The sequence below is a fragment of the Nicotiana tabacum genome, chromosome 12 (genome assembly GCF_000715075.1).
Source record: "Nicotiana tabacum cultivar K326 chromosome 12, ASM71507v2, whole genome shotgun sequence".
Taxonomy (NCBI): domain Eukaryota; kingdom Viridiplantae; phylum Streptophyta; class Magnoliopsida; order Solanales; family Solanaceae; genus Nicotiana; species Nicotiana tabacum.
Window position 1 is genome coordinate 17,495,068 of NC_134091.1, and position 25,207 is coordinate 17,520,274.

Below are 25,207 nucleotides of genomic sequence, written 5' to 3' on the forward strand. Positions count from 1 at the left end.
TATATCAAAGGGCAATGCAGAATATCTTTGACGACATCCTCCACAAGAATGTGGAATGCTATGTAGATGATTTAGTGGTGAAATCAAGAAAGGAAGGAGACCACTTGCAAGACTTAAGAATGGCGTTCGAACGACTCCGGAGATATCAACTTAGAATGAACCCGTTGAAATATGCCTTTGGAGTTACTTCTGGAAAATTCCTTGGCTTCATTGTTCAACATAGAAGGATTGAGATAGATAAAACCAAAGTTGATGCAATCTTGAAGATGCCCGAGCCCAGAAATGTACATGAGCTAAAAAGTCTATAAGGAAAATTGGAGTACCTTAGAAGATTCATCTCAAATCTAGCAGGGAAGTGCCAACCTTTTAGCCGTCTCATGAAGAAGGGTGTACTTTTTGAATGGGACCAAGCTTGTTGCAACGCATTCCAACGCATCAAATCTTACTTGATGAAACCTCCGGTTCTGGTAGCCCCTATACCAGGAAAGCCATTGATTCTATATATTGCAGCCCAAGAAAGGTTAGTTGGAGCCCTTTTGGCCAAAGAAAATGGTGAAAGTAAAGAAAATTCTCTCCACTACTAGAGTAGGATGATGACCCCAAATGAGCTGAAGTATTCTCCGATCGGAAAGTTATGTCTGGCATTAGTTTTCGCAATTCAAAAGCTGAAGCACTACTTTCAAGCTCATGTCATCCGTCTCGTCTCAAGGGAATACCCGATCAAGTTTGTTATGTCAAAACTCGTCCTCAATGATTGATTAGCAAGGTGGTACCTCAAATTTCAACAATTCGAGATTGTGTACATCCTGCAAAAAGCGGTGAAAGGACAAGCTTTGGCAGATTTCTTGGCAGATAATCCAATGGCTGATGATTGGGAGTTGACTGATGAACTACATGATGAGGATGCAATGGTCATCGAAGTGCAACTACCATGGAAAATTGTAACGACCCGATCGGTCATTTTGAGTATTACAACCCCGTTCCCCTATTTACTACTCAAATTGTGATTTATTATTGTTATTTGACTTGTCGGAGTAATTGGTTCAGGTCCGGTGAGGTTTTGGAATGATTTGGAATACTTAGTTCCAAGGTTTAGAACTTAAGTTGAAAAGGTTGACCGGATGTAGACTTATGTGTAATGACCACGGAGAATTTTTGCTAAGGAATTTTTGCTGAAAAAAGTCATTTCTGCGGCCCACTATACGGTTGCAGAATCACTCTGCGGATTGCATAATGGCCGCAGAGTGAATTAGGAGGGGGAAAGTGTGGAGGAAAGTCTGTGGCGCATTATGCTACCGCAGATCATTTCTGCGGTTAATTATACAACCGTAGAACATGTCTGCGGACCGCATAACGACCGCAGACTGAGGCAGCATTGCCCAGTTCCGGAGGCAATTTTTGCGTCCCATTATGCGGGCTGCAAGAGCATTATGCGGTCGCAGAGTGTGTTTCGGGGCTTCATTTTTCTGGTTTTCTAAACCCGACACTATTCTTATAAAACACTATTGGGGATTATTTTGAAAGGTTTCATCTGATATTTTAGAGAGAGGTGAGAGCATCTTAGAGAGAGAAAGTGAAGACCTAGTCATTTGTCCATCAATTTTTGTTCAAGGTTTGAAGATTTCACAAGGATCTTGCTAGGGCTTCAAAGAGGTATGAATTTCTAACACTAGTCTTCAATTTCGAGTTTGGGTAAAGATGGGTGATTGGGAGTATGATTCTTGGGTGTGAGAGTATTATTTATACATACACATACCAATAAGGTTTGTGAAAAGATTGTTCAGTTCAAATGGGTAAGGATTGGGTTGAAAATGGTTGAAATCTTTAAAGACTTTAATTGAAGATTTGAGGGTCGAGTTGGTGTCGGAATGTTTTAAAATTTGTATGGTTGGACTCGTGATTGGATGGGCGTTCATATTTTGTAACTTTTGTCGGGTTCCGAGACATGGGGCCCACATGCAATTTTTGAGTTAAATTTTGAATTTTATTGGAAAAATGAGTATTTCCTTATGAAATTAATTGCAATAATTAGTATTGATTGAATCGATTAATTATGGCTAGATACGAGGCTTTCGGAGACCAATTCTCGTGGAAAGGGCATAGTGGAATAAAGAATTACACGGTTTGAGGTAAGTAACAGTTCTAAATTTGGTCCTAAGGGTATGAAACCCCGGATTATGTGTTATGTGATTGGGTTTGAGGTGACGCACATGCTACGTGACGGGCATGTGGGCGTGCACCGTTGTAATTGTTACTTGATCAATTCCATGGATCTGTGTAGTTGAATAAATTGTTGTTACCGTACATATCTCCACGTATTAGGGAAATTAAAATACAAATCATGTTTAAACTATGTGTTGATACTGTTGGGACCCATAGAGGTCGTGTACATGTTGAATTATCTGTTAAATTACTATTTTGTACTCAGTCATGATTTTACTTGCATATTATATCTCAGTCTCTCTTATTCATTATTGATGCATCATATCACTGTTGTTGGGCTGTTTATCATGATTTCTGAGAGCCCGAGAGACTGGAGAGGTTGATGACTGAGTGAGGCCGAGGACCTAATTGTGAGAATATTTATGGGATCGGGCTGCACGCCGTAGCATGTTTTATTGATTTATGCCATGATTGGCTTGTTATAGCGCTTGGGCTGAAGGAGCCCCTCCGGAGTCTGTACACACCCCAGTGAGCGCAAGTACCTACTAAGTACGAGTGCCGAGTGTCGGGTGGTGAGTGATTGAGTGAAATGAGTGACTGAGAGGAAAGAGTGACTGTGAGGTTGGAGTGAATGGGAGGACTGGGTGACTGTTACTCTGAGATGATGCATTGATTCCATTATTGCTGCATTTCAGCTGTCATATATCACTGCTTTGGAAAACTCTGAAAGATATTATTTCTGTTTCAATAAAAAATTGATATGAAATTGCTGTAGAGTTATAAATGTTGAACTTGAAAGCATTCCTACCTTTTCATGTTGGAATGTACTGTATTTGGACTTAGCTGTAAAGCTCGTTACTACTTTCAATTCTTTATTTTTTATTGTTACTTGCTGAGTTGGTTGTACTCATACTACACCCTGCACTTTGTGTGCAGATCCAGGTGATCCCGGACACAGTGGGTGTTGATTCTTTCACACAATAGATTTTTCGGAGATTCATAGGTAGCTGCCATGTTTCGCAGACCTTGTCTGTCATTCCCTATCCTTTTGTTTATTGTATTTGGTCTCGGATTATTATAGACTGTATTTTACAGACTTGTAATGTATAGATGCCCATGTACTCAGTGACACCGGGTTTTGGGAGTCTATTTATATTCAGTATTTATGGTATTTTCTCTAAAACTTAATTATTATGTTTTCAGTATTTAAAAGAAATTGTGGATTATTGATATTGTCAGCTTCCCTAGTATTGAAATAGGTGCCACCACGATAGGTTAGTATTTTGGGTCGTGATAAAAATGTAATTTGATGGTGCCACACATCGTGAAGGAGCTGGTGCAGGTGTTGTGTTTGTCACTTCTTAAGGAGAAGTCTTGCCATATTCCTTCACCTTAACACAACATTGCACCAACAACGTTGCAGAATATCAAGCACTGATACTTGGGCTTGAGATGGCCGTTGATATGAGACAACTCCAATTACATATTTTTGGAGACTTTGAGTTAGTGATCAATCAATTGTTAGGTAGCCACGAGGTCAAAAAGCCAGAATTACGTCCTTATCATGATTATGCGCAGAAATTGATTGGATGGCTTGGCAATGTAACTCTTCAACATGTGCCAAGGAAGGAAAATAAGAAAGCTGGCGCCTTAGCTGCTCTAGCTTCGACATTGACTCTGCCCGGCCAGACACAAATCACTATCTTCCAAAAATGGATAGTACCACTAGATGAGAACGAGGATGAAGAAAGTAAGCTCAAGCATTTGGTAGCCTTCATTGGAGCTGAGAAGGTTGATTGGCGACAAACCACGATCGACTACTTATGTTATGGGATACTTCCAGAAGATCCAAGGAGAAAGACCGAAATTGGTCGGCGTGCCCCTCGCTTCCTTTACTACAAAGAAACTTTGTATCGAAGATCATTTGAGGGAGTTCTCTTCCGTTGTTTAGTAGAAGGTGAAGCAACTCAAGCTCTGCAAGAGGCACACTTTGGAGTTTGTGGATCAAATCAATATGGGCCGAAGCTCCACTTCCACATTAAGAGGATGGGTTACTACTGGCCGACAATGGTGAAAGATTGCTTAGATTATGCTTGAAGATGCAAGGCTTGCCAATTTCACGCAAATTTTATACACCAACCACCTGAAATGTTACACCCTACTATTGCATCTTGTCCATTGACGCTTGGGGATTAGATGTTGTTGGACCACTTCCAAAATCTTCTAGAGGACATCTATACATCTTGGCTACAACTTATTACTTCCCAAAATGGGCCGAGGCCGTCGCTCTCAAGGAAGTGAAGAAAGAGAATGTTGCAAACTTCATTCGATTGAACATCATATATCGTTTCGGCATTCCTAGTTATAAAATAACAGATAATGGCAAATTGTTCGATAACAAATTGATGACCAAGATCTGTGAACTTTTTGGCTTCAAGCAACATAATTCGTCAATGTATTATGTTGCTGCAAATGGACTAGTCGAATCATTTAACAAGACACTTTGCAACTTGTTAAAGAAGGTCGTCTCCAAGTCTAAAAGAGATTAGCATGACAAAATGGAAGAAGCTTTGTGGGCATATCGTATGACTCATCGCACACCGACACAAACAATTCCTTATTCTCTTGTTTATGGAGTCGAAGCAGTTCTTCCTCTTGAGCGTCAAATACCATCCTGGCGACTCGCTGTCCAAGAAGGTCTTACTGAAGAAGAAAACGCCCGTATGCGCCTTGAAGAACAAGAGTCCCTTGATGAAAAAAGGCTAGAAGCCCAACAAAGTCTTGAATGTTATCAAGCTCGTCTTTCTCGTGCTTTTAACAAAAAGGTTCGCTTGAGGTCCTTCCAAGTTGGCAATCAAGTTCTTGCAGTAAGAAGACCTATTATCACCTCTTGAAAATCCGAGGGCAAATTCACTTCAAAATGGGATGGTCCATATGTTGTGCAAGAAGCCTATTCAAGTGGAGCTTACAAGTTAGTTGATGCAGATGGCATGAGAATTGGCCATATCAATGGGAAAGTTTTGAAGAGGTATTATCCTTGAAGAATAAACGATCCTTAACGCACGAGTCTAACCTGCATGTTGCTATACTCCTGGCCCGCATGAGCCTAAATTGTGAACGGCGCCAAAACAAAAAGTAGTTTGCTTGGTTGAAAACCTCGAAAGGGGCGACCTAGGAAAAAGTTAGGATATAAAAAAAATTCTAGGTTAAAAACCTTGAAAGAAGCGGCCTAGGCAAGACAAAATCCGCTAGGTTGAAAACCTCGAAAGAGGCGGCCTAGGAAAAAGTTAGGACATAAAAATATTAAATTTTTTTATAAAAATTCACTTATTTTGAACTACGTCATGACTTGATCCTCTTCACCGAGGTACGTATGCAGCTTAGAGTTTCATTCTAAATTCAGTCGCATAAGCTTTAAAAAAAATGTGTTTAAACGTGACATGATCATTAAAATTCGAGCTGAAGCATCATGTTGATTACTCAAATAGGCGCATACTGCAGAAAGAAAGAAGGCAATTTGTGTCGAGCCAGATTGGACATTTCATTGCTTCAATGCTACAAGGATCTGATACATTATTGTCAATAGACTAAAAGGATGAAAATATTTGTACTTCATCCTATACGAATAATCTAAGTCATAAAAGCAATTGACGCGAAAGATTGTCGCTATCTTGTCTTGAATGTCTTTCCAAGTTCGCTTCATTTCTTCAAAATATGATGCTACCATAAAGCTTTACTTAGTTGAATCTAATGTGAACTTTTCTCCCATTATGTGGCCTAACTGTAAAATTTCTAATTTGGGTTCTGAAGGGTCAAGCAATACATGATCTGGAACTTTGACTAATCCAGAAGGTCTTATACCGCAAAGACTTCTATATGCATGTGAATATGAAAGTTCATTGCAGTTGTGCCGATTTCGCAAATTTTCTGTTGGTAGACCAAAAAACAAGTTCTTCCATGAAATTCATATGTACTTCAAATCTCTGATTTACTTTCTAACAGCACAAACGGATTGCAATTCCGACACACCAAGCTCAAGATACGATTTTTTTCACTGAAAGTACGCGAATCTGAAAGTTTACTGCAGTTAGGTTGAGTTCAGAAATTTTCTGTTGACACCCATAAAATTTATACAAGTTCTAGATCTCTGAGTCTACTTTCTTACACAGCAAACGGATTGTAATTCAGATACTCCTAGCTCAAGATATAATTATTTTTCGCTGAAGGTACGCAAATCTAAAAGTTCACTGCAGTTAAGTCGAAGTCGTGAATTTTTTGTTACTTCATGTCTCTGAGTTTTCTTTCTAATGATGCAAACGGATTATAATTCCGACACTCCTAACTCAAGATATGACTTTCTTTAACAAGCACACAAGACATGTGCTTAAATTTAAGAAAGAAATAATTGGGAGTAGCGGAGGGAATCCAGGTCTCAAAGAGTGATATCACATACTAAAAATAAAGATACTTTTATTTCTCCAAGAAATAAGTACTCCATTACATGATATTAGTTAAAAATAAAAAATAAAAATCGTAAGTCGAGAATCCTAAGAAAAAAAAAACTCTAAAATCATGGAAATGGTTTGAAGCTAAGTATTTGTTGGTGGCTTGTCTCGACTGCCCCTTTTAGGAGGGATAATTTCTCTGCTTCAGCATCAGATAATGGATGATTGGCTTCAATGGTATAAATCTCCCCTTCGGTAATGTCAATGTTCTATTGACTTTTAGCCAACTTCACTTGTTGTTTATCCAAGAGCGTGACGATTTTCTTCTTTCTGGAGGCCAAGGCAGCTAGTTGTTGTTCAACACTCGTAAGATTGTCTTGAAGTTTCTCTACAGACTCGCTCACTTTTTTATATTCCTGTTTTGCATCATCGAGGCGTCATCGTGCATCAGAAAGTGACTCTTGGTGAAATTATTTAGTCATCTTGGATGATCTTAAAGCATCGTAATCTGCGTACGTCTTGAAGAAAGCCTCAACAAGAACCTCTAAAGTATAAGTATCAATAATATTTTCTTTCTTAATTTCCTCAAGAGTCAAAGTGGTACTTTCCTCCAACTTTGTGAAGCTATCCAGAGAATCAAGAGAGAACTCTTCGATCCATTCACACAAGGTACGCTACATCATGTTAACAAAAGAAAGTTTAATACGAAAAATAGTCTCTTGTGGTTTGAAGTTTGAAGCATCAAGATGCAACGGCCATGGAGTAGGCTCGAAGGCTTTATGACATTTTGCTCGACTTGCGGCAGCCTCCATCTTACTCATCATGGCTGGCTTGAAAATCATAACATCTTCCAGAAGAACGAGGTGCGACTCTTTGGGTAGACTCAAATCTGTCAATGGAGCGTTGTTTGCAGCATGATGTTCAACACCATCAAATAAAGTGTGAGGACTTATTGCGGCCACACCGAGGGAATTTGGGCTTGTAACATAGTCTTCCACCATGTTGTCACCAAGTACATCATCATACAACTCATGGATGCCCAACTGCAATTAAAAAATAATAATAATAACTTTGGAGTTAAAAAAATAAAAGGAGTAAATTTGAAGGAAATAATATTTACTTGTTTCTCCAGTTCAGAAAACAGCATCTTTGAGCTAGGGTCACCCTCTAAGAAAAATCCAATATCGATACTAAGAGCATCCAAGTCAGCAAACTCACTATGGCTCGTGTCCTTAGCCTTCTTCTTTGAATGATTCAAATGTATGTCGTGACTAACATCACTCTCGTTCAAACTGGAAGTCACACTAACATTCACAATCTCATTGGGCAAAGCAGAAGCTTGAGTCCTTTCCTCGTTTGTTGGCACGACATTGGTTGTCTTCGCAACATCTTTGTTTGGTGAAGTAGAAGGCTCTTTCCTTTTGCAAGGATTGTTTGTCACCTTCACAGTGGCAGTAGTTGTCTTGGAAGTCAACAAAATATGTTTAGCTCCTTTGTCCACATGGGCATACCCGCCCGTCGAAGGGGTAGACTTGGATACGACCTTGGTGCTTGGCGAAGGATCTTTCGATCTTATCTTGGAAATAGAAGACCCTTCGTGAGTGTTCTTTAGACGTTGATCATCTTTGGAGGATAAAGGAATATCATATTTCCTTGAAACTTTCAAAATGATGTGAGTACTTTGTCGGGAAGAGTGCACTCGACGAGCTGACCACCAATCTACATACTCACGAGTCATTAGAGGCCCCTCTTCTGATACAGGCGTAGGGACAATAATCTTTGACTAACCTCAAAGACGAAAACATGAGTCCTAGAATTGCACTAGCATTTTCAGTGAGCCGTCATAAGGTCGTTCTATGAGGTTGCCAGGAACATCTTGACAAAAGACGAATTGACGACTAAACCTATGGGGGCTATAAGATTCTACAACATGAATGCCATCATGCCTAAGGGTGATGAAGCTTGAGCGAATTCAATTGTTCGTCACTCCAAGAATTCGATTGTTCGTCATGATCGGTAAGATGCAATTCCCTCGTAGAATAGCCAAATGGTGAAGTTGTCGCACACTAACTTGTTGAAATAGCTCACGGGCATTACTAAGGTCAAAATGCTTGGCCATCTTCTCGCCAGAAACCTTGCACATTTGCGGACCTCGTTGTTGACTTTTAACACGATAGTAGGTGTCGAAATATGCTCCTATCCATCCATTTACTTAATGAATAGAAAAGAGTGCTTTGTAGGAGCCCAAATCTTAAGAAGTGGAGACCTCCTTCAAGCCATGATAGATACTTGCAAGGACTAGAACCGCCAAGGAAAACTTCTCTCCAGGAGCCATCAAACTCGTGAATTGAATACATTAGCACGAATGTAATCGATATTCTTGTTGGGGAACACAAATTTGCAAAGCCAGCATGCAAGGAAAGCCGCCAAATAAGTCTCAGCTCTAAGTGACTCCTCCACGCCAAGCTCAATAAAGGGGGCATTCTCCTCATCGGTTCGTGGTAGGAAGCTCGCGTCAATACTTTTAAAAGGATTATGATTCAACTTCGGCCTTGTAGTACGATTCATTGATGACTATTGTGGAGGTTTGGCATACCTACTCGGACCTCAAAACAAAAACTACACCCAATCACGAATGGAGACCTTGTGGACATCATCCTTCATGAGTTTTAGAACGCCGAGAATAGGTGCAGACAACTTCTTGGGAGGAAAGGTTTTCCTTGATCGTCCGTTTATGTCAACTCCTTAGCCGAGGGGATAACTTCGTCATAGAAGGACCCATGCAGCGGAAGGCCTCTGATTGCTCACAAGTCACACAAGGAGATGGAGAGTTCACCAATAGAGGTAGAAATTGTGTTGGTAGATGGATGCCAAAGCTGACAAAAGGCACGGAAGACAATCTCATTGTAGTCATATGTGAACAACGAAGCAAAGATGGCATCATAGGCCTTGATTCCATCCAGAGTCAACTTGTTGCGGGGAAGAACATCTTCTACCCACTCCTAATATTTGGACAAATAGCGAACTTCACCAAAGCCGGAAGGACGAACACTCCAAGTGGCGAGACGTCCATCATGATCACGATGAGGAGGACTAGCAGACGCGACCTTCTGATGGGTTGAGGACTTCAAAAGTAGGACCTTCATGTTGGTTGCTTTGCCTGAAAATCTGTCCAATACATCCTTCGTCTCTCTATTCGACCATTCTGCAAGATCAAGGGAGGCATCAAGCGGCTTTCTAGCAAGCGAGAAAGAACCTATCACCGAAGGATGAACTTTTAAAGCGAGAACTTGGGCGCACGGATTCTTCTTGTCACTAATAATCTCAAGGTGTTGGTATGGTGTATCGTGGTCGATAATATGAATCCTTGCTGATGGAATTCACAGTCTTATGTGCTGTTCCGAGAGTCTGCAAAAAGAAAAAGGAAGAATCTATGAAAACCAGCAAAACAAAAAAGGGCAGCATGTCACAATATATTACCTAATTTTGATAAAATATCCGGGAAGATATCGGGATATTCTGATTATAATATTTACCTATGTTGTAGCTCCAGAAGTCTATTATCTATAGCCATGAACCGCTCATGATTTTGATGCTCCTACGCCAAAATATGATATTTTTGGTGAAGATGCGCAAAGCTGAAATACCAAACGCGACAGAACTTGAAACCAAGTAAAGAAGTTCACATTGGACAGTACAAAGCAAATTTAACCTCAATTTTGAACATGCCTTGCCTCTAAGTGTCTACCTTTTGGAGGATCAAACGGATTGAGTTTTGGAAACTCCTACGACAAGATATGATATTGTTTCCCAATAGACGTGCAAAGCTGATAATTATTGGCAGCAGCTGCAGCAAAAAATAAAACGTTAGTCTGCTCTCAGGAGAATCGAGCGACGGGATTGCGTAATGCCAACTATTGAAAAGTACCTACTAAGACCAACCAAAAGGTGGTAGTGCTGATTTCATCAAAAGTGTAGGATTGCTGCTATGACAATGATACAAGGAGAAAGTGGCCAATTTATAGGAACCAGCAAGGTAGAAATTAAGGAAATTCTTGGTGTTCAAGCGACTGACGTGCAAATAAGGAAATATCATGTCCGATATGTACATGAATAGGTTTGAAACTAGGAAACCAAAGAAGAAAAGGAAAATTATTCCTGGCCCAAATATTTTTTACGAGAAAGTGAGGAATGCCTTTTTTTAAATTTTTATGTTCCAATTAATAGGAGGAAACAACGAGTAAGGAAAATATATTATTGTAGCAGCTAAATTGGAAGAGCACAAGTTGTGAGAGTTTTCTTTGAGTAAATGTTCCAAGCGCATCAAAGTAAAGCATATCTTTTGAACCGGAATTCAAGTGAATAAACCAAAGGTTTCTCGTAAATCTAACAGTTTAAATTTTAATTTGTCCGGGTGGATGGGTTTGACTTAGTTCAATATGAACTTAGTTATTCTTTAATTAAGTTGATACTACATAATAAAGGCCACCAAATTTGTTTTCTCACTAGAGAAGGGGAATTAAGCTACAAGAGCCAAGCTTGCTATTAGGGGTCGTTTTTGGCTCACTTTGAACAAGTAAAAGAGTTGTCAATTCCAATCATTGATGAAGTCAAGTCGTTGTTCGGAAATAGAACATGTAAACAATTATTAATGCAGTATCTTACAAAATGATGGGGAAAATATTGTCGTCATCACCGGTACTTCAAATTCGCCATTCATTTCGGCAAGCCTACATCTCGACAAATCTTGAAGCAAGGGGCATTTGTAGACAAATAAATTTTTATTAAATTTAAATCCACAAGTAATTTGGATTTCATCATATGGGCTAGTAAAATCGGGTCGATTATTTAAATCTAAAATGAATTGATTTAAATAAAAGTCCAATGTATTATTAGACTAGCCCGTCAATTGGTCTTCTATCAAATGGGTCGGCCCATAAGCCTCAAGCCCAATGATCCACTAGGATTTTCTTGGAGATTACTCCACCCCAGACCTATATAAAGGGTTCAAAGGAGAAAGCTAAGATAGGCAAGTAAACAGAAGGAAAGGCTAAAGAAGCTCTGAAGAATAGCATCAAGGTCTCGATCCACATCTGCAATCTTCATCTATAGTAAAATCCCAAAGGAGAACACAAATCATAAGTGGACGGCATCAAATCTTCCGTTCGTGATAACCCAACAACAAATTCTAATTCATGAAGACCTTCAAATTATTCGTGATGCACCACAAATCTAAAATACGTCATGATCAAGTTCATGCTCTCAAGCTCTTGAGCCATCATTTGTGAGGAGAAGAATAAGAGGATTACATCTATTTAGATTCGAGATATTCTAGAGATTGTAACCCCATCACTTGAAATTGAATATAATATTTGTCGCTATATTTTTTGTCTTGATTATTATTTTTCAGGTACGAAATTTAGTTGTTACAAGAACATGAATGAGTAATTTTTTGAAGAAGAATTTATTTCATTTAGTATTTGGAATAAATTACATTAATTTATTCTAATTATGTGGTAAAGAGTGTGGGACTAAAGTTGAAAACTACTAAATATATAGTAAAATAATGTTTCACTTTTTAAAAGAAAACAATTGTCTTCTTCAATTAGTCTAGACTATTATAAAATCTTAAAACTTCAACGCAAAATTGATCAATTTTTTATTATTTAAAAATAAATTTTATATTGGACAAATTTATTATTTAATTAATATTTTTTAATAGTTAGGACGTTGAAATTAACTAATGTTTTGCCAATTAAATGTTTTACTTATTTGAACTATATAGGAGCTCCTAATATTTAGGAATGTCATCCTAGTAAAATTATTTATATAAGTCGAGTAAGTCCATTTTCACAAGATTCATAATTTTAGGAAATTGTTATTTCACTTAGAATAATAATATTCTAGGTGACATTAGAAGTATTCCACTTTATGATGCCAAGAGACGAAATATTAAAGAAAACTGTACAAAAATCATACTCAAGAGTTCACGATTATTTTCAGATTACTAAAATTTTAAAGATTTAAGGTTGATAATGTTAAAAATGTTAGCTATTTCAAGCTAATATTTTTTTAGAAAAATAATAATAAAATATTTTTCAAACTTTTGTCATAGAGTTTCGTAATTTCTCATAGTGTCGATATGTAGCTATTGATATTACCCATCACTGTTGAGCTAAAGGAAGTAACAATGTTTATTAGCATGGATAATCCCTTTATCATGATAATGATCGAATCTACATAGAAAAGATGGCATGAGAACCTAAATCTATCCCTAACAAAGGTCCAAAGATTTACATTCATCTATTTTTCCTTCAGTAGTTTGATTTTGTTTTTGTAATTGTTGTTTAATAATTCAGACGCTTTTGTGAATAATATCTATAATTTTTATAAAATTTACATTTATTGTTATTTCGGCTGAGCAATATCGGATGACACAAATTGGTTGAAGGTATTCAACCAAGGGGTGTGAACCGACATTCCTTCGCCGGAAAATTACATTGTATTACTAGATAAATTTTTCTGTTTTATGTATATTTATTATACGTTGATTCTCCTAAACTTTTCAGTAAATCTATTTTTTAATATATTGGCACCCCTTAATGAAATTTCTAGCTCTGCCACTTATTTATCATAACGGCAAAAAGTTGAAAAATTAGTTAGGATTGCAGTATCCCTTGGTAGCTTAAAACTTACTACTAGTAGGAAAACTAGTTTGTATGTAGTTCTCTCTCGTTATGCTTGTTCTGCTCATCTTATATGTTAACCGCATTCAATTTAGATGTTCATGATTATTCTGTTAAAAAATGGTATATTTCTAAAATTGGAAATAATTCAACTTTAAACTATTCATTTTACCCTTAATGAGAATCTTTTATAACCACACAAATATTATGGCCCCACAAAGCTTTTACCCCTTAAATTTTTAAGACTATAAGTATTAAAAGTCTTTTTTTTTCTTAAACTCTATGTCGAGTCAAACTAACTCATCTAAATGAAAACGAAAGCATGTATTGTTTACATTTTGCCTTTCCAACCGATCATGACCCCTTTATTTCATCTCAAAGAGACTTCTTTTCCCTATGTCTATAACTGATAGTATCATAATGATGACGTCATTAGGCTTGTGTATTTTGGCCGGTAAAAGGACATACGTGTCACTTTTTCTATAGAAAATTCTCGATTATTGTGCCTTTTTGGTCCAACAGGTGTCATTACATGAACATAACACTCCGTGTTACACATTGCAAAGAATCGGAACCAAGAATTTTCATTTAGCTAGTCGGAATAATTAGTCAAAACCTATGAGTCCGATATTAAGAGTATAGTGTAACGACCTGACCAGTCGTATAAAGAATTGTAACCCCATTTTCCTATTTACTGTTCATTATGTACTTTATAGCTGTATTGTGACTTGTTGGGGTAGTTAGTTATGGTCCGATGAGATTTTGAAATAAATTGAGACACTTAGTGGGCGTTTGGACATAAGAATTATAAAATTTCAAAATAAGGGAAAAAATTTTTTAAGTGAAAATAGTATTTGAAATTTAGAGCTGTGTTTGGACATGAATATAATTTTGGATTATTTTTGAAGTTTTGTGAGTGATTTGAGTGAAAATTTTAAAAAACAGCTTTTTGGAGTTTTTCAAATTTTTAAAAATTTCCAAAATGCTTATTCAAATTGGAAATTTTATGAACAAACGGTGATTTCGAAAAAAATGGAATTTGTTTGGGAAAAAAGGGGAAAATTTCTTATGTCCAAACGGATACTTAGTCTCCAAAATAAAAATTTAAGTTGAAAAGGTCGATCGGATATTGACTTATGTGTAAACGACCCCAAATAGAGTTTTGTTGATTTCAATAGCTCCATATGGTGATTTTGTACTTGGGAGCGTGTCCGAAAAATTATTTGGAAGTCCGCAGCTAAATTAGGCTTGAAATGGCTAAAAATAGAAATTTAAGTTTGGATGTTTGACCGAAAAATTGACTATTTGATATCGGAGTCAGAATCCAGTTCTGAAAATTTTCATGGCTCCGTTATGCCATTTATGACTGGTGCGCAAAATTTGAGGTCAATCGGACTTGATTTGATAGGTTTTGGCATAGAATGTAGAAGTTTGAAATTCTTAAGTTTCATTAAGTTTGAATTGGGGTATGATTTTTAATTTTAGCATTATTTGATGTGATTTGAGGTTTCGACTAAGTCCGTATGATGTTTTAGGACTTGTTGATATGATTGGTTGAGGTCCCGAGGGCCTCGGCCGTAATTCGGATCATGTTCGGCGCATTTCGGAAACATGAAATTGTTGAACCTGCTACTACTAGTTTCCTTCTTCGCGTTCGCGAGGGAGGTCTCGCGTTCGCGAAAAGTACCTGGAAGCCAGCGGAGTTTTGTTATTCGCGTTCGCGAAGGCCTGGACTCATCATGCACCGCGTTCGCGAAGAGAAACAAGAGGCAATTAGGACCCCACACATTTGGTTTTTGCATTCGCGATGGGCGTCCCGCGTTTGTGAAGCTTAAGATCTGATAGGCATCGCGTTCGCGAAGAAGAAATTTTGGCAGGCACATTTTTATGCTTCCCGAACGCGAGGCAAGGGCCGCGTTCGCGAAAAAGAAACCACTGGACAGAAACTTTAAATTCTGACCATTTTTGACAAATTGGAGCTCAGGAAGAGGCGATTTTCGAGAGATTTTCAAGAAAAACGACGAGGTAAGTGTTCTTAACTCAATATTGGTCAAATTACCCGAAGTCATGGTTGTTTTTAACATTTAATTGAGGATTTAAGTTGGAAGATTTAGAAAACCCTCTTGCTTTAAATTGAAGATTTGAGGGTTGAGTAGATGTCAGATTTTAGTAAAATTTATATGGTTGGATTCGTGGTTGAATGGACGTTCGTATTTTATAAATTTTGTTGGGTTCCGAGACGTGGGACCCACGGGCGATGTTTGGGTTAAATTTCGGATTTTGTTAAAAAATTTGTATTTTCATATGGAAATTATTCCTATAATTTGTATTGATTGAATCGAATTAATTATGACTAGATTCGAGCCGATCGGAGTCAGAAAATCGAGAAAACGGCATACTACTTGACTGATTGAGCGTGGTTTGAGGTAAGTGACTTGTCTAACCTTGTGTGAGGGAAATTCCCCTTAGGATCGGTATTGATAAAAAAAATTTGATATGTTGAAAGTCGTGTACACAAGGTGACGAGTGTGTACACGGGCTAAATGTGGAAGATTATGTCATTAAATTTTGTGGATCACTGTTGCATATTAATTAAATTATTTTATTCTATTATATTCATCATCATTATTATATTTTCGTATTTTAAATTTGCCTGACCTGTTCCTGCTAAGTGTTTTACATGTTTAGTTGAAACTTTGTTTCTTTTGTTCTGTGCATTATTTGAAGGTTGGATTTCTTAATTTAAATATTATTAAAATAAATTATTTTACATTTAAAAATTTGATATTAAGGCAAGGTGTTTAATTTGTGAAATATTATATTTGCTGAGTTATTCATTCCTGAATATTTTGAGAGATTTTGTACTCATTCTGATTGAGCCGCGAGCTCCTTATTGTGGAACATATTCTTGTTGTTGATTTATTTTGACAAGTTGAAATATTTGGGCACTTGAGGTATAAATTATGATATATCGTGATATTGATACACATGCGGTGGTATAAGGTCTGGGTGTTGAAACGCATGCGGTGAGATATGGGTGGCTTTATATGCGTGGCTAGTAGGAGAACTATTAGAAGTCATGCGGTGTGATAAGGGTGGCTAAAATGCGGGATGCTATTTCAGGAAAAATGTTTTCTTTAAAATTTAATATTAAGGCTCCCGCAGTGATATAAGGAAATGAGATATTGTGAATTTATTTATAATTTGGGACTACGAGGCGGTACCTCGGGAGTGCCCTTGTTGATAATTCTTTATGGTTGCATTTGTATTTGGTTATTTTGGCGATTTCTTTAAAGTCGTAAATCTCTGTTTTCTTTCTGTGAGGTATTATTTGTCCTTATTCTGTGAAGTTAAATTGTGACATACCACATACTTGATTCATTTCCATTGTTATTTTGTTATTATTATATTGTTAAACTTTTCACTTGTCTTTTATTATTCCAGTAGGGCCTGACCTGACCTCGCCACTACTCTACCGAGGTTAGACTTGGCACTTATTGGGTATTGCTGTGGTTTACTGTTTTTTGGGCAAATTATACTACTAGGCATTCCTAGTAGCCATTTTATTAATAATAAAAGAAAAAAAATCACAACGGAAAAGTACAAGTAAGGAGGCTAGCTGCAATACTGTTGCCTCTATACCTTGACTATATAATCACTCCTCTGCGCCTCCATTGCCTTAAGATGGAAGCCTCATGTAGAGGATCATGGTGTAGCTGCCAGCAAAAGTCTCACGAGGGCATATAATCTCATAGCTGCTTGGATCTTCCCAAAGGCATAGGAATATAGCACACATATACTGTGCTAGACCTTACCTTACAAATGCTATTGAGGCATAATAAACCTCATCTACTAGCAAGCATGAAGAAAATACGAATTGGAATGAACTAAGTACTCTATGATCATCACAAAGTTTATAACATACTCTATGATGATATTAAAAATGATGATACTTAAAAAATGATAAAATAAAACAAGGTAAAAATTTGAGTGTTGCCCCCCTTTCTTCAACCTTGTGCACTCTTCAATTTGTAGCTCAGTGGCTTCTTCTTCCACTGTCTTCAAATATTATTCAAGCTTTATCATTTCTTTTTTGATTTATTTGACCTTGTGGAGGTGGTAGGGACACTCGCCTTTAGCTTTGCAGTTCTCATTGGTTGTTTCCTAATGACAAACTCTGGTGTTGCTTTGCCATCCCAACTATATTGCCTTTCATGTGCCTTCTTTTTTATTTTGTTTGATCCACTTCTCATATGTCTAGGTGAAAGATCTCCCTCCCTAGCTACATTTTGAAGGAGTCATTTGGTAGTTCTTCCTCTTCCCCTTCTTCATAAAAATCTTGATCCGTTTCCATCCCAAACGCGTCACTATGATTGTATCCGGACATCACTAATGTACCTTGATCATTCCTCAGATTATCGAGAGTTCTCAATGTATACATATCATGCGTAACAAGATCATGGAGGATATTGGTAGGTGTCAAGTTGAATTTTGTAGTCAATGCAAGCGTACTTCTAGTAGTTCTTCCAGTAGCTACTGTCTTGTGCATTTCTTTAGTATGCAAAGAAATTCTAGTGCCATTCATGTTTGCTGTTAGCTGCTACCCTGCTGGAATTGAGGACTTGTTGATCTGCTCAGTACTATGCTGAATAGTCGAAACAATTGCTTCATTTTGCTTATGTCCAGTTGGGACAAATGCAGCAGCGTTTGGACTTAAACCTTTCTCGGTTCCTAAAACAGTAGCAGATTTAGTGGACTGTTCATCGTGCCTCCCAATTGCTTCATGGTGCATATGCTACTCCTTCTTCTTCTTCCGTGTTGCTGCCCTGGAGATTGGTATATTGGAATTTTGTGCATTGGAAGGATTATCAATCGACGCATAACTATCCATCGACTCAACCTCATTCCCTTCCTCCTCCTCAACCTGATCTACCCAGCTTTTGGATACATGTTCATCTTCATCCTCCTCATATTTCTTATCAGAATCATACTCCTCTTCATCCTCTTCTCTTTGGTCAGCCCTAGTATTATGCCTACACATATCTGCATTCTCTATCTCATTTGAATTCTAGGAAATTACCACATTTGTGGATGTTTGAGAGAGCGAAGCCAAACATTTGTTTGCTTGTTTGTTATTGCCCGTTGATAGTAGTTGATGTGTGTACTCATACTATGCTTATGCACATCTTTTTGTGCAGATCCAGTTACTTCCTATCAGACCAGGCATCAGTGAATTAGCCGTACGCGGAGACTTCGAGGTATATCTGCCAGCATTCGCAAACTTCGAAGTCTCATTCTATCTTATTATGTTGTCTTCCATATTTTCTTTAGATTATGATGTATAGAGACATTGAGGACAAATTCTTAGAAGCTTGTGACTTATTTCCACCGGGTTTTGGGAGTTGTAATTATTTAAATTGTAGTTTCATTTATTTGAGGTTTCTATTATGTTATTTCGCATTGATAGGCTTACCTAGCCTTAGAGATTAGGTACCATCACGACATCCTACAGAGGGAATTTGGGGTCGTGACAAGTTGGTATCAGAGCTCTACGTTCATAGGTGTTATGAGTCACAAGCAGGTTTAGTAGACTCTCACGGATCGGTACGGAGACGTATGTACTTATCTTTGGGAGGCTACGGAACTGTTAAGAAATGTTCACTTCTTTGATTCCTTATCGTGCACATTTGTTGACTTTAAAATTCTAAACCCTTGTCTTTCTATTCTCTCGCAGATGGTGAGAACACGTACAACTGGATCCGATGATCAGACACCCACGCCCCATGTTAGAGCCGCAAGAGGTCAGGGCCGGGCCAGAGGTCGAGCCAGAGGTCGGGGCCGGGCCAGAGGCCGAGCCAGAGGCCTGGAAAGACCACGTGGTACAGCTAGAGCACATACACGAGCTGCTGCAGTAGAGCCACCAGTAGCTCTAGTTGGAGAGCAAGCACCTGAGTCGCCTGTTACTACCCCTGCACTTCAGTAGACTTTTGCCCTATTTTTGAGCATGTTTGGTACTCTAGCTCAGGCAGGATTGATTCCACTTGCTCCTGCCACATCTCAGGCTAGGGGAGGAGCACATACTCCCGTCGCCCGTACCCCAGAGCCACAGGCCCAGGTTGACCATGTCCCAGAGGTTATATCAGTGCAGCCAGTTGTCCCAGTTTGGCCCGAGGCTATGGCAGTAGTTTCAGAGGGGGAGCAGCTCAGGCTCGAGAGGTACAAGAAGTACCACCCTCCCACTTTCAGCGGTTTAGCTTCAGAGGATGCTCAGGGTTTTCTTGAGGAATGTCATTGTATCCTCCATACTATGGCTATTGTGTATTCTAGTGGGGTTTCTTTCACGACATTCCAGCTTAAAGGAGAGGGCTACTAGTGGTGGCGGACATATGAGTTGGATAGTCCGGCTGAGGCAGCTTCACTCACTTGGACTCAATTTTCAGATATGTTCTTGAGGGAGTATGTTCCTCAAAGACTTAGAGATGCATGGCACGCGGATTTTGAGTAGCTACGCCAGGGTTCTATGACCGTGTTAGAGTATGCGGTCTGATTCAGTGATTTGGCTAGGCATGCACCCGCCTTAGTTTCTACTGTTCAAGAGCGGGTTCACAGATTTATTGAGGGGCTCCACCCTGGTATAAGGTTCAGTATGGCCTAAGAACTGGATATGGACATCACATACCAACAAGTGGTGTCAATTCCTAAGAGATTGGAAGGTATGTGGGTCCGGGAGAGAGAAGAGAGAAGCTAAGAGACCCCGAGATTGTAACACATATAACAGTTCTCGTGCCCCAGCTACAGCCTGTTATGGTAGAGGCTATGTGAGCCGTCCTATTAATTCAACACTTCCAGCTTCCAGCGGTATTCCGGCTACTCCCAGACCTCAGGTTCCATATTATGCACTGCTGGTGTCCGTTGTACGGGGTGCTTTCAGCAGGCAGTCCAGTCGATCAGGCCTGAGCCAGTCCCAGTAGACACGTCCTCCGAGGGCTTGTTTTGTGTGTGGTGACACTCGTCATATAATGAGGGATTGCCCCTAGATTTAGGAGGGGTTCACCTCTACAGACTTCTCAGGCCCAACCCATTCCACAGGGCCCTCAGGATTCTCAAGTCATGATTACTGCACCAATTGCTACTCCACCTGCACAACGAGATAGAGGTGAAGGTCGGATAGGTAGAGGTCGCCCTAGAGGGGGAGGCCATGCCAGATATTATGCCTTTCCTACTAAAACGGAGGCAATTGCATCAGATTCTATTATCACAGGTATTGTTCTGGTCTGTCATAGGGATGCACCAGTCTTATTTGATCCAGACTCCACTTATTCTTATGTATCATCTTATTTTGCCCCGTATTTGGGCGTATCCCATGATTCTTTGAGTTCTTCTATTTATGTATCCACACCCGTGGGTGATTCTATTATTGTTGACCGCATATATTAATCGTGTTTGATTATTATCGGTGGTCTTGAGACCACAGCCGATTTATTATTGCTCAGTATGGTGGATTTCAATATTATTTTTGGGCATGGATTGGTTGTCTCCCTATCATGCTATCCTAGATTGTTACGCCAAGATGGTGGCATTGGCTTTGCCAGGTCTACCGCGGCTAGAGTGGAGAGGTACCCTAGATTATGTTCCTAGCAGGGTTGTTTCATTTCTTAAGGCTCAACGAATGGTTGAGAAGGGGTATGATGCGTATCTGACCTATGTGAGAGATGTTAGTGTTGATACTCCTATCGTGGAGTCAGTTCCTGTAGTAAGGGATTTTCCTAATGTATTTCCAGCGGATCTTCTGGGTATGCCACCCGACAGGGATATTGACTTTGGCATTGATTTGTTACCGGGCACTCAGCCCATTTCTATTCCACCATATCGTATGGCCCCAGCAGAATTGAAGGAATTAAAGGAGTAGTTACAGGAGCTGCTTGATAAGGGTTTTGTTCGGCCTAGTGTATCGCCTTGGGGTGCTCCTGTCTTATTTGTGAAGAAGAATGATGGTTCAATGCGGATGTGTATTAATTACCGCCAGTTGAACAAGGTTACAGTGAAGAACAGATATCCATTGCCACGTATTGATGACCTATTTGATCAGCTTCAGGGTGCCAGAGTGTTCTCTAAGATCAATTTACGTTCAGGCTATCATCAGATGACGATTCGGGAGTCAGATGTCCTGAAGACTGCCTTCAGGACTTGGTATGGTCATTATGAGTTCCTTGTAATGTTATTTGGGCTGACCAACACCCCACCAGCATTTATGCACTTAATGAACAGTCTATTTCAGCCTTATCTTGATTCTTTCGTCATTGTGTTTATTGATGACGTTCTGCTGTATTCCCGGAGCTGGGAGGATCATGAACAACACCTAAGGATTGTGCTTCAGACTTTGAGAGAAAATAAGTTTTATGCAAAATTTTCAAAGTGTGAATTCTGGCTTGATTCAGTAGTATTTTTGGGTCATGTGGTAACGAACAAGGGGATCCAGGTAATCCGAAGAAAATTGAAGCAGTGCAGCGTTGGCCCACACCGTCATCAGCTACTGAGATCCGGAGTTTTCTTGGCTTGGCGAGGTATTATCACCGATTTATAGAGGGTTTCTCTTCTATTGCTGTACCTATGACCAAACTGACCCAGAAGGGTGCTCCGTTCAGGTGGACCGAGGAACGTGAGGAGAGCTTTCAAAAGCTCAAGATAGATTTGACTACAGCCCCAGTATTGGTATTGCCTACAAGTTCAGGGTTTTATACTGTGTATTGTGATGCGTCACGCATTAGTCTCGGTGCAGTGTTGATGCAAGATGGTACGGTGATTGTCTATGCATCCAGACAGTTAAAGATACATGAGAAGAATTATCCGGTCCACGACCTTGAGCTTGCAGCTATTGTTCATGCCTTGAATATTTGGCGGCATTATTTGTAAGGTATCCATTGTGAGGTTTATACTGATCACCTGAGTCTACCACATATTTATTAAACAGAAGGATCTTAATTTGCGGCAACGGAGGTGGTTGGAGTTGCTTAAGGATTATGATATCACAATTCTCTATCACTCCGGGAAGGCCAATGTGGTGGTTGATGCCCTGAGTCGTAAGGCGGAGAGTTTGGGCAGCTTAGCATATTTACTGGTATCAGAGAAGTCTTTAGCCTTGGATGTTCAGGCCTTGGCCAACCAGTTTGTTAGGTTGGATGTTTCCGAGCCGAGCCTAGTTTTGGCTTGTGTGGTTTCTCAGTCTTCTCTTTATGATCGTATCATAGAGCGTCAATAAGATGACCCCCCATCTGCTTGTCCTTAAGGATACAGTTTAGCACGGTAATTCCAAAGAAGTCACTATTTGAGATAACGATGTATTACAGATGCAGGGCAGGCTATGTGTGCCTAATGTAGATAGTTTGTGCGAGTTGATTCTCCAGAAGGCTCATAATTCGCGGTATTTCATTCATCCAGGTGCCACAAAGATGTATCAGGAATTGAGACAACACTATTGGTAGAGGCGGATGAAGAAAGACATAGTGAAATATGTAGCTCGGTCCCTAAATAGTCAGCATGTGAAGTATGAGCATCAGCGACCAGGTGGATACTTCGCTTCTACACATCTTTTTGTGCAGATCCAGGTACTTCCTATCAGACCAGGCATCAGTGAATTAGCCGTACGCGGAGACTTCGAGGTATATCTGCCAGCGTCCGCAGACTCCGGAGTCCCCTTCTATCTTATTATGTTGTCTTCCTTATTTTCTTTAGACTTTGATTTATAGAGACATTGAGGATAAATTCTTAGAAGCTTGTGACTTATTTCCACCGGGTTTTGGGAGTTGTAATTATTTGAATTGTTGTTTCATTTATTTCAGATTTCTATTATGTTATTCCGCATTAATAGGCTTACCTAGTCTTAGAGATTAGGTGTCATCACGACATCCTACGGATGGAATTTGGGGTCGTGACAAATAGACTCCAATTTTCCCTTTATTTTCGACCAATAATAATACTAAGAACGAATTAAGTGAAGGCGGGGATCTATTTGAATTTTTGAAAACTTTTAGGGCTGACTCAAAGCTCAGCAAATGAAAAGTTTTCCTCTTCGTTGAATCCACCAAAGCTTGAGCTTTAACTCCCAACTTTTCCATTCCACATCAAAACTCAGCAATCTTAGGGCATGTTAAATTGTACTATAATTTTGTAAAAAAATCATCTATACTGTTAGTAGTAAAATAAATCATTTCTTATAAGATGTTCACAAGTTTCGGTGCCCAAATTAATCATCATATGCTTTTGATCCAACCCCAACCTGAACCAGCGGGCTGGTAGGTGCAGAATCTTTTTATTGCTAATTAAAGTGAAGGTGTACAAATATATTTGATTGTGTTGATATTTTTTAATATAAGTTTATTATGAACGCATTTTATATCTTAAGATCATCCTCTACCGAGATTTAGGTAATCTTTCAGTTTAGTAGGATTAAAATAAAGACTTTCCTGATTTTAGGCCTAAACTGAAACGGAGAGAGTATTTTGACCTAAAGATCTTCAAAAAAAATTGAAAGCATACATAAAGAACAACGAAAGCAAAAGAGAATTGTTAGAGTTAAGACAATTTGGTTCTTTTTAAAATGATATACTTTCGTAAAATACTCCTCTAATCAGAGGCAATTGCAGCCTTTTCTTGAATCAGTTCAACTGAACATAGTATTGTTTGTGTGTGTGTGTGTATATATATATATATATATATATATATATATATATATATATATATACGCGCGCAAGGATCATAATGGATAGTGCAATTCCCTCCGTTTCAATTTATGTGAACATATTTCCTTTTTAGTACGTGTCAAAAAGAATGATCATTTTTCATATTTGGAAATAATTTACTTTTATACAATGATTTATAGTCACACAAAATATATGTACCTTATTTTACACCACAAGTTTAAAAATCTTTTCTTTTTTCTTAAATTTCGTGGCCAGTCAAATAAGTTCATATAAATTGAAACGAAGAAAGTATTACACTAAACTCATAATTTTAAAAGTACAATAAATTCAACGCTAATAAGAATGTCCTTAAAGATAATTAAGGAAACAGTTGAAGAAGGAACAAATTCTTAATCTTTTTCCAACTAAATCATTATTCGCAGAACAGAAAATGACTCATCGTGAACTCTAGCCGTTATATATAGGAAGCGTCCCTTGTTGAAAAATTATTCACCAATAATTGACCATAGGAACAAAAATAAACAGTATAGCAAAAAAAGAAAAAGAAAAAATGCCTTGGTTCATTCCTAGAGGTGGAAGTCACCCACTAACTGAAGAGCAAGTGAAAGGTATTCTCAAGAAATATGATAAGAATAGAGATGGTAAACTTTGTAAGCAAGAACTCGAGTTAGCTTTTAAAGAGATGGTAACTGTTGTTGCTAGCTGCTTTTGTGTTGTCGTGTTTTGTTTTGTTTGAGAACCAAACATCCTTGTAATATTTGGAAGAAAGGGTCTTCTGATTGTATATATAATATATGTACTACTTGTGCATAAACTTTAATTGCATTTCAGGATCTTGAACATGATAATGTTACACAAAATCGTACAGAAAACATACCCGAATCGTAAGCCATCATCGTGAAGCGGAAGCGTTAATTCAAATTGGTTTCTCGCCCTTTGCCCTAACTTTCGTTACCGCCGATTTTAGTGATGAAAGAGAGAAAAATAAAATACGGTAACCCTAAAGGGTGGGGAGAGGACCAATTTATAGAGGTTCTCACTTAATCTGGTACGTCCATCAAGTAACCGATCGTACGGATGAGATTTACTCATTAATTAAATATTAATTATGAGCCTTAAACTTATTGGGCCACCAATAAACGTAGGAAAATCTTACATTCTCCCACTTGTCCCAATAATCACATAACATTAATATTTAATCATATAAACATTA

The 25,207-nt window shown here is 38.6% G+C and overlaps 1 protein-coding gene across 1 annotated transcript; it reads left to right on the forward strand.

The window, feature by feature from the left end:
* The first annotated feature begins 4,721 nt into the window (after positions 1-4,721).
* Positions 4,722-5,057, forward strand: LOC142167027 (uncharacterized). Its single transcript, XM_075227177.1, has one exon. It carries the CDS (start codon positions 4,722-4,724, stop codon positions 5,055-5,057), a length of 336 nt encoding a protein of 111 aa, XP_075083278.1.
* The last annotated feature ends 20,150 nt before the right edge of the window (positions 5,058-25,207 follow it).

Excerpts from the sequence above, each read along its gene's own strand:
- LOC142167027 (XM_075227177.1), top strand. The coding sequence starts at position 4,722 with ATGGAAGAAGCTTTGTGGGCATATCGTATGACTCATCGCACACCGACA.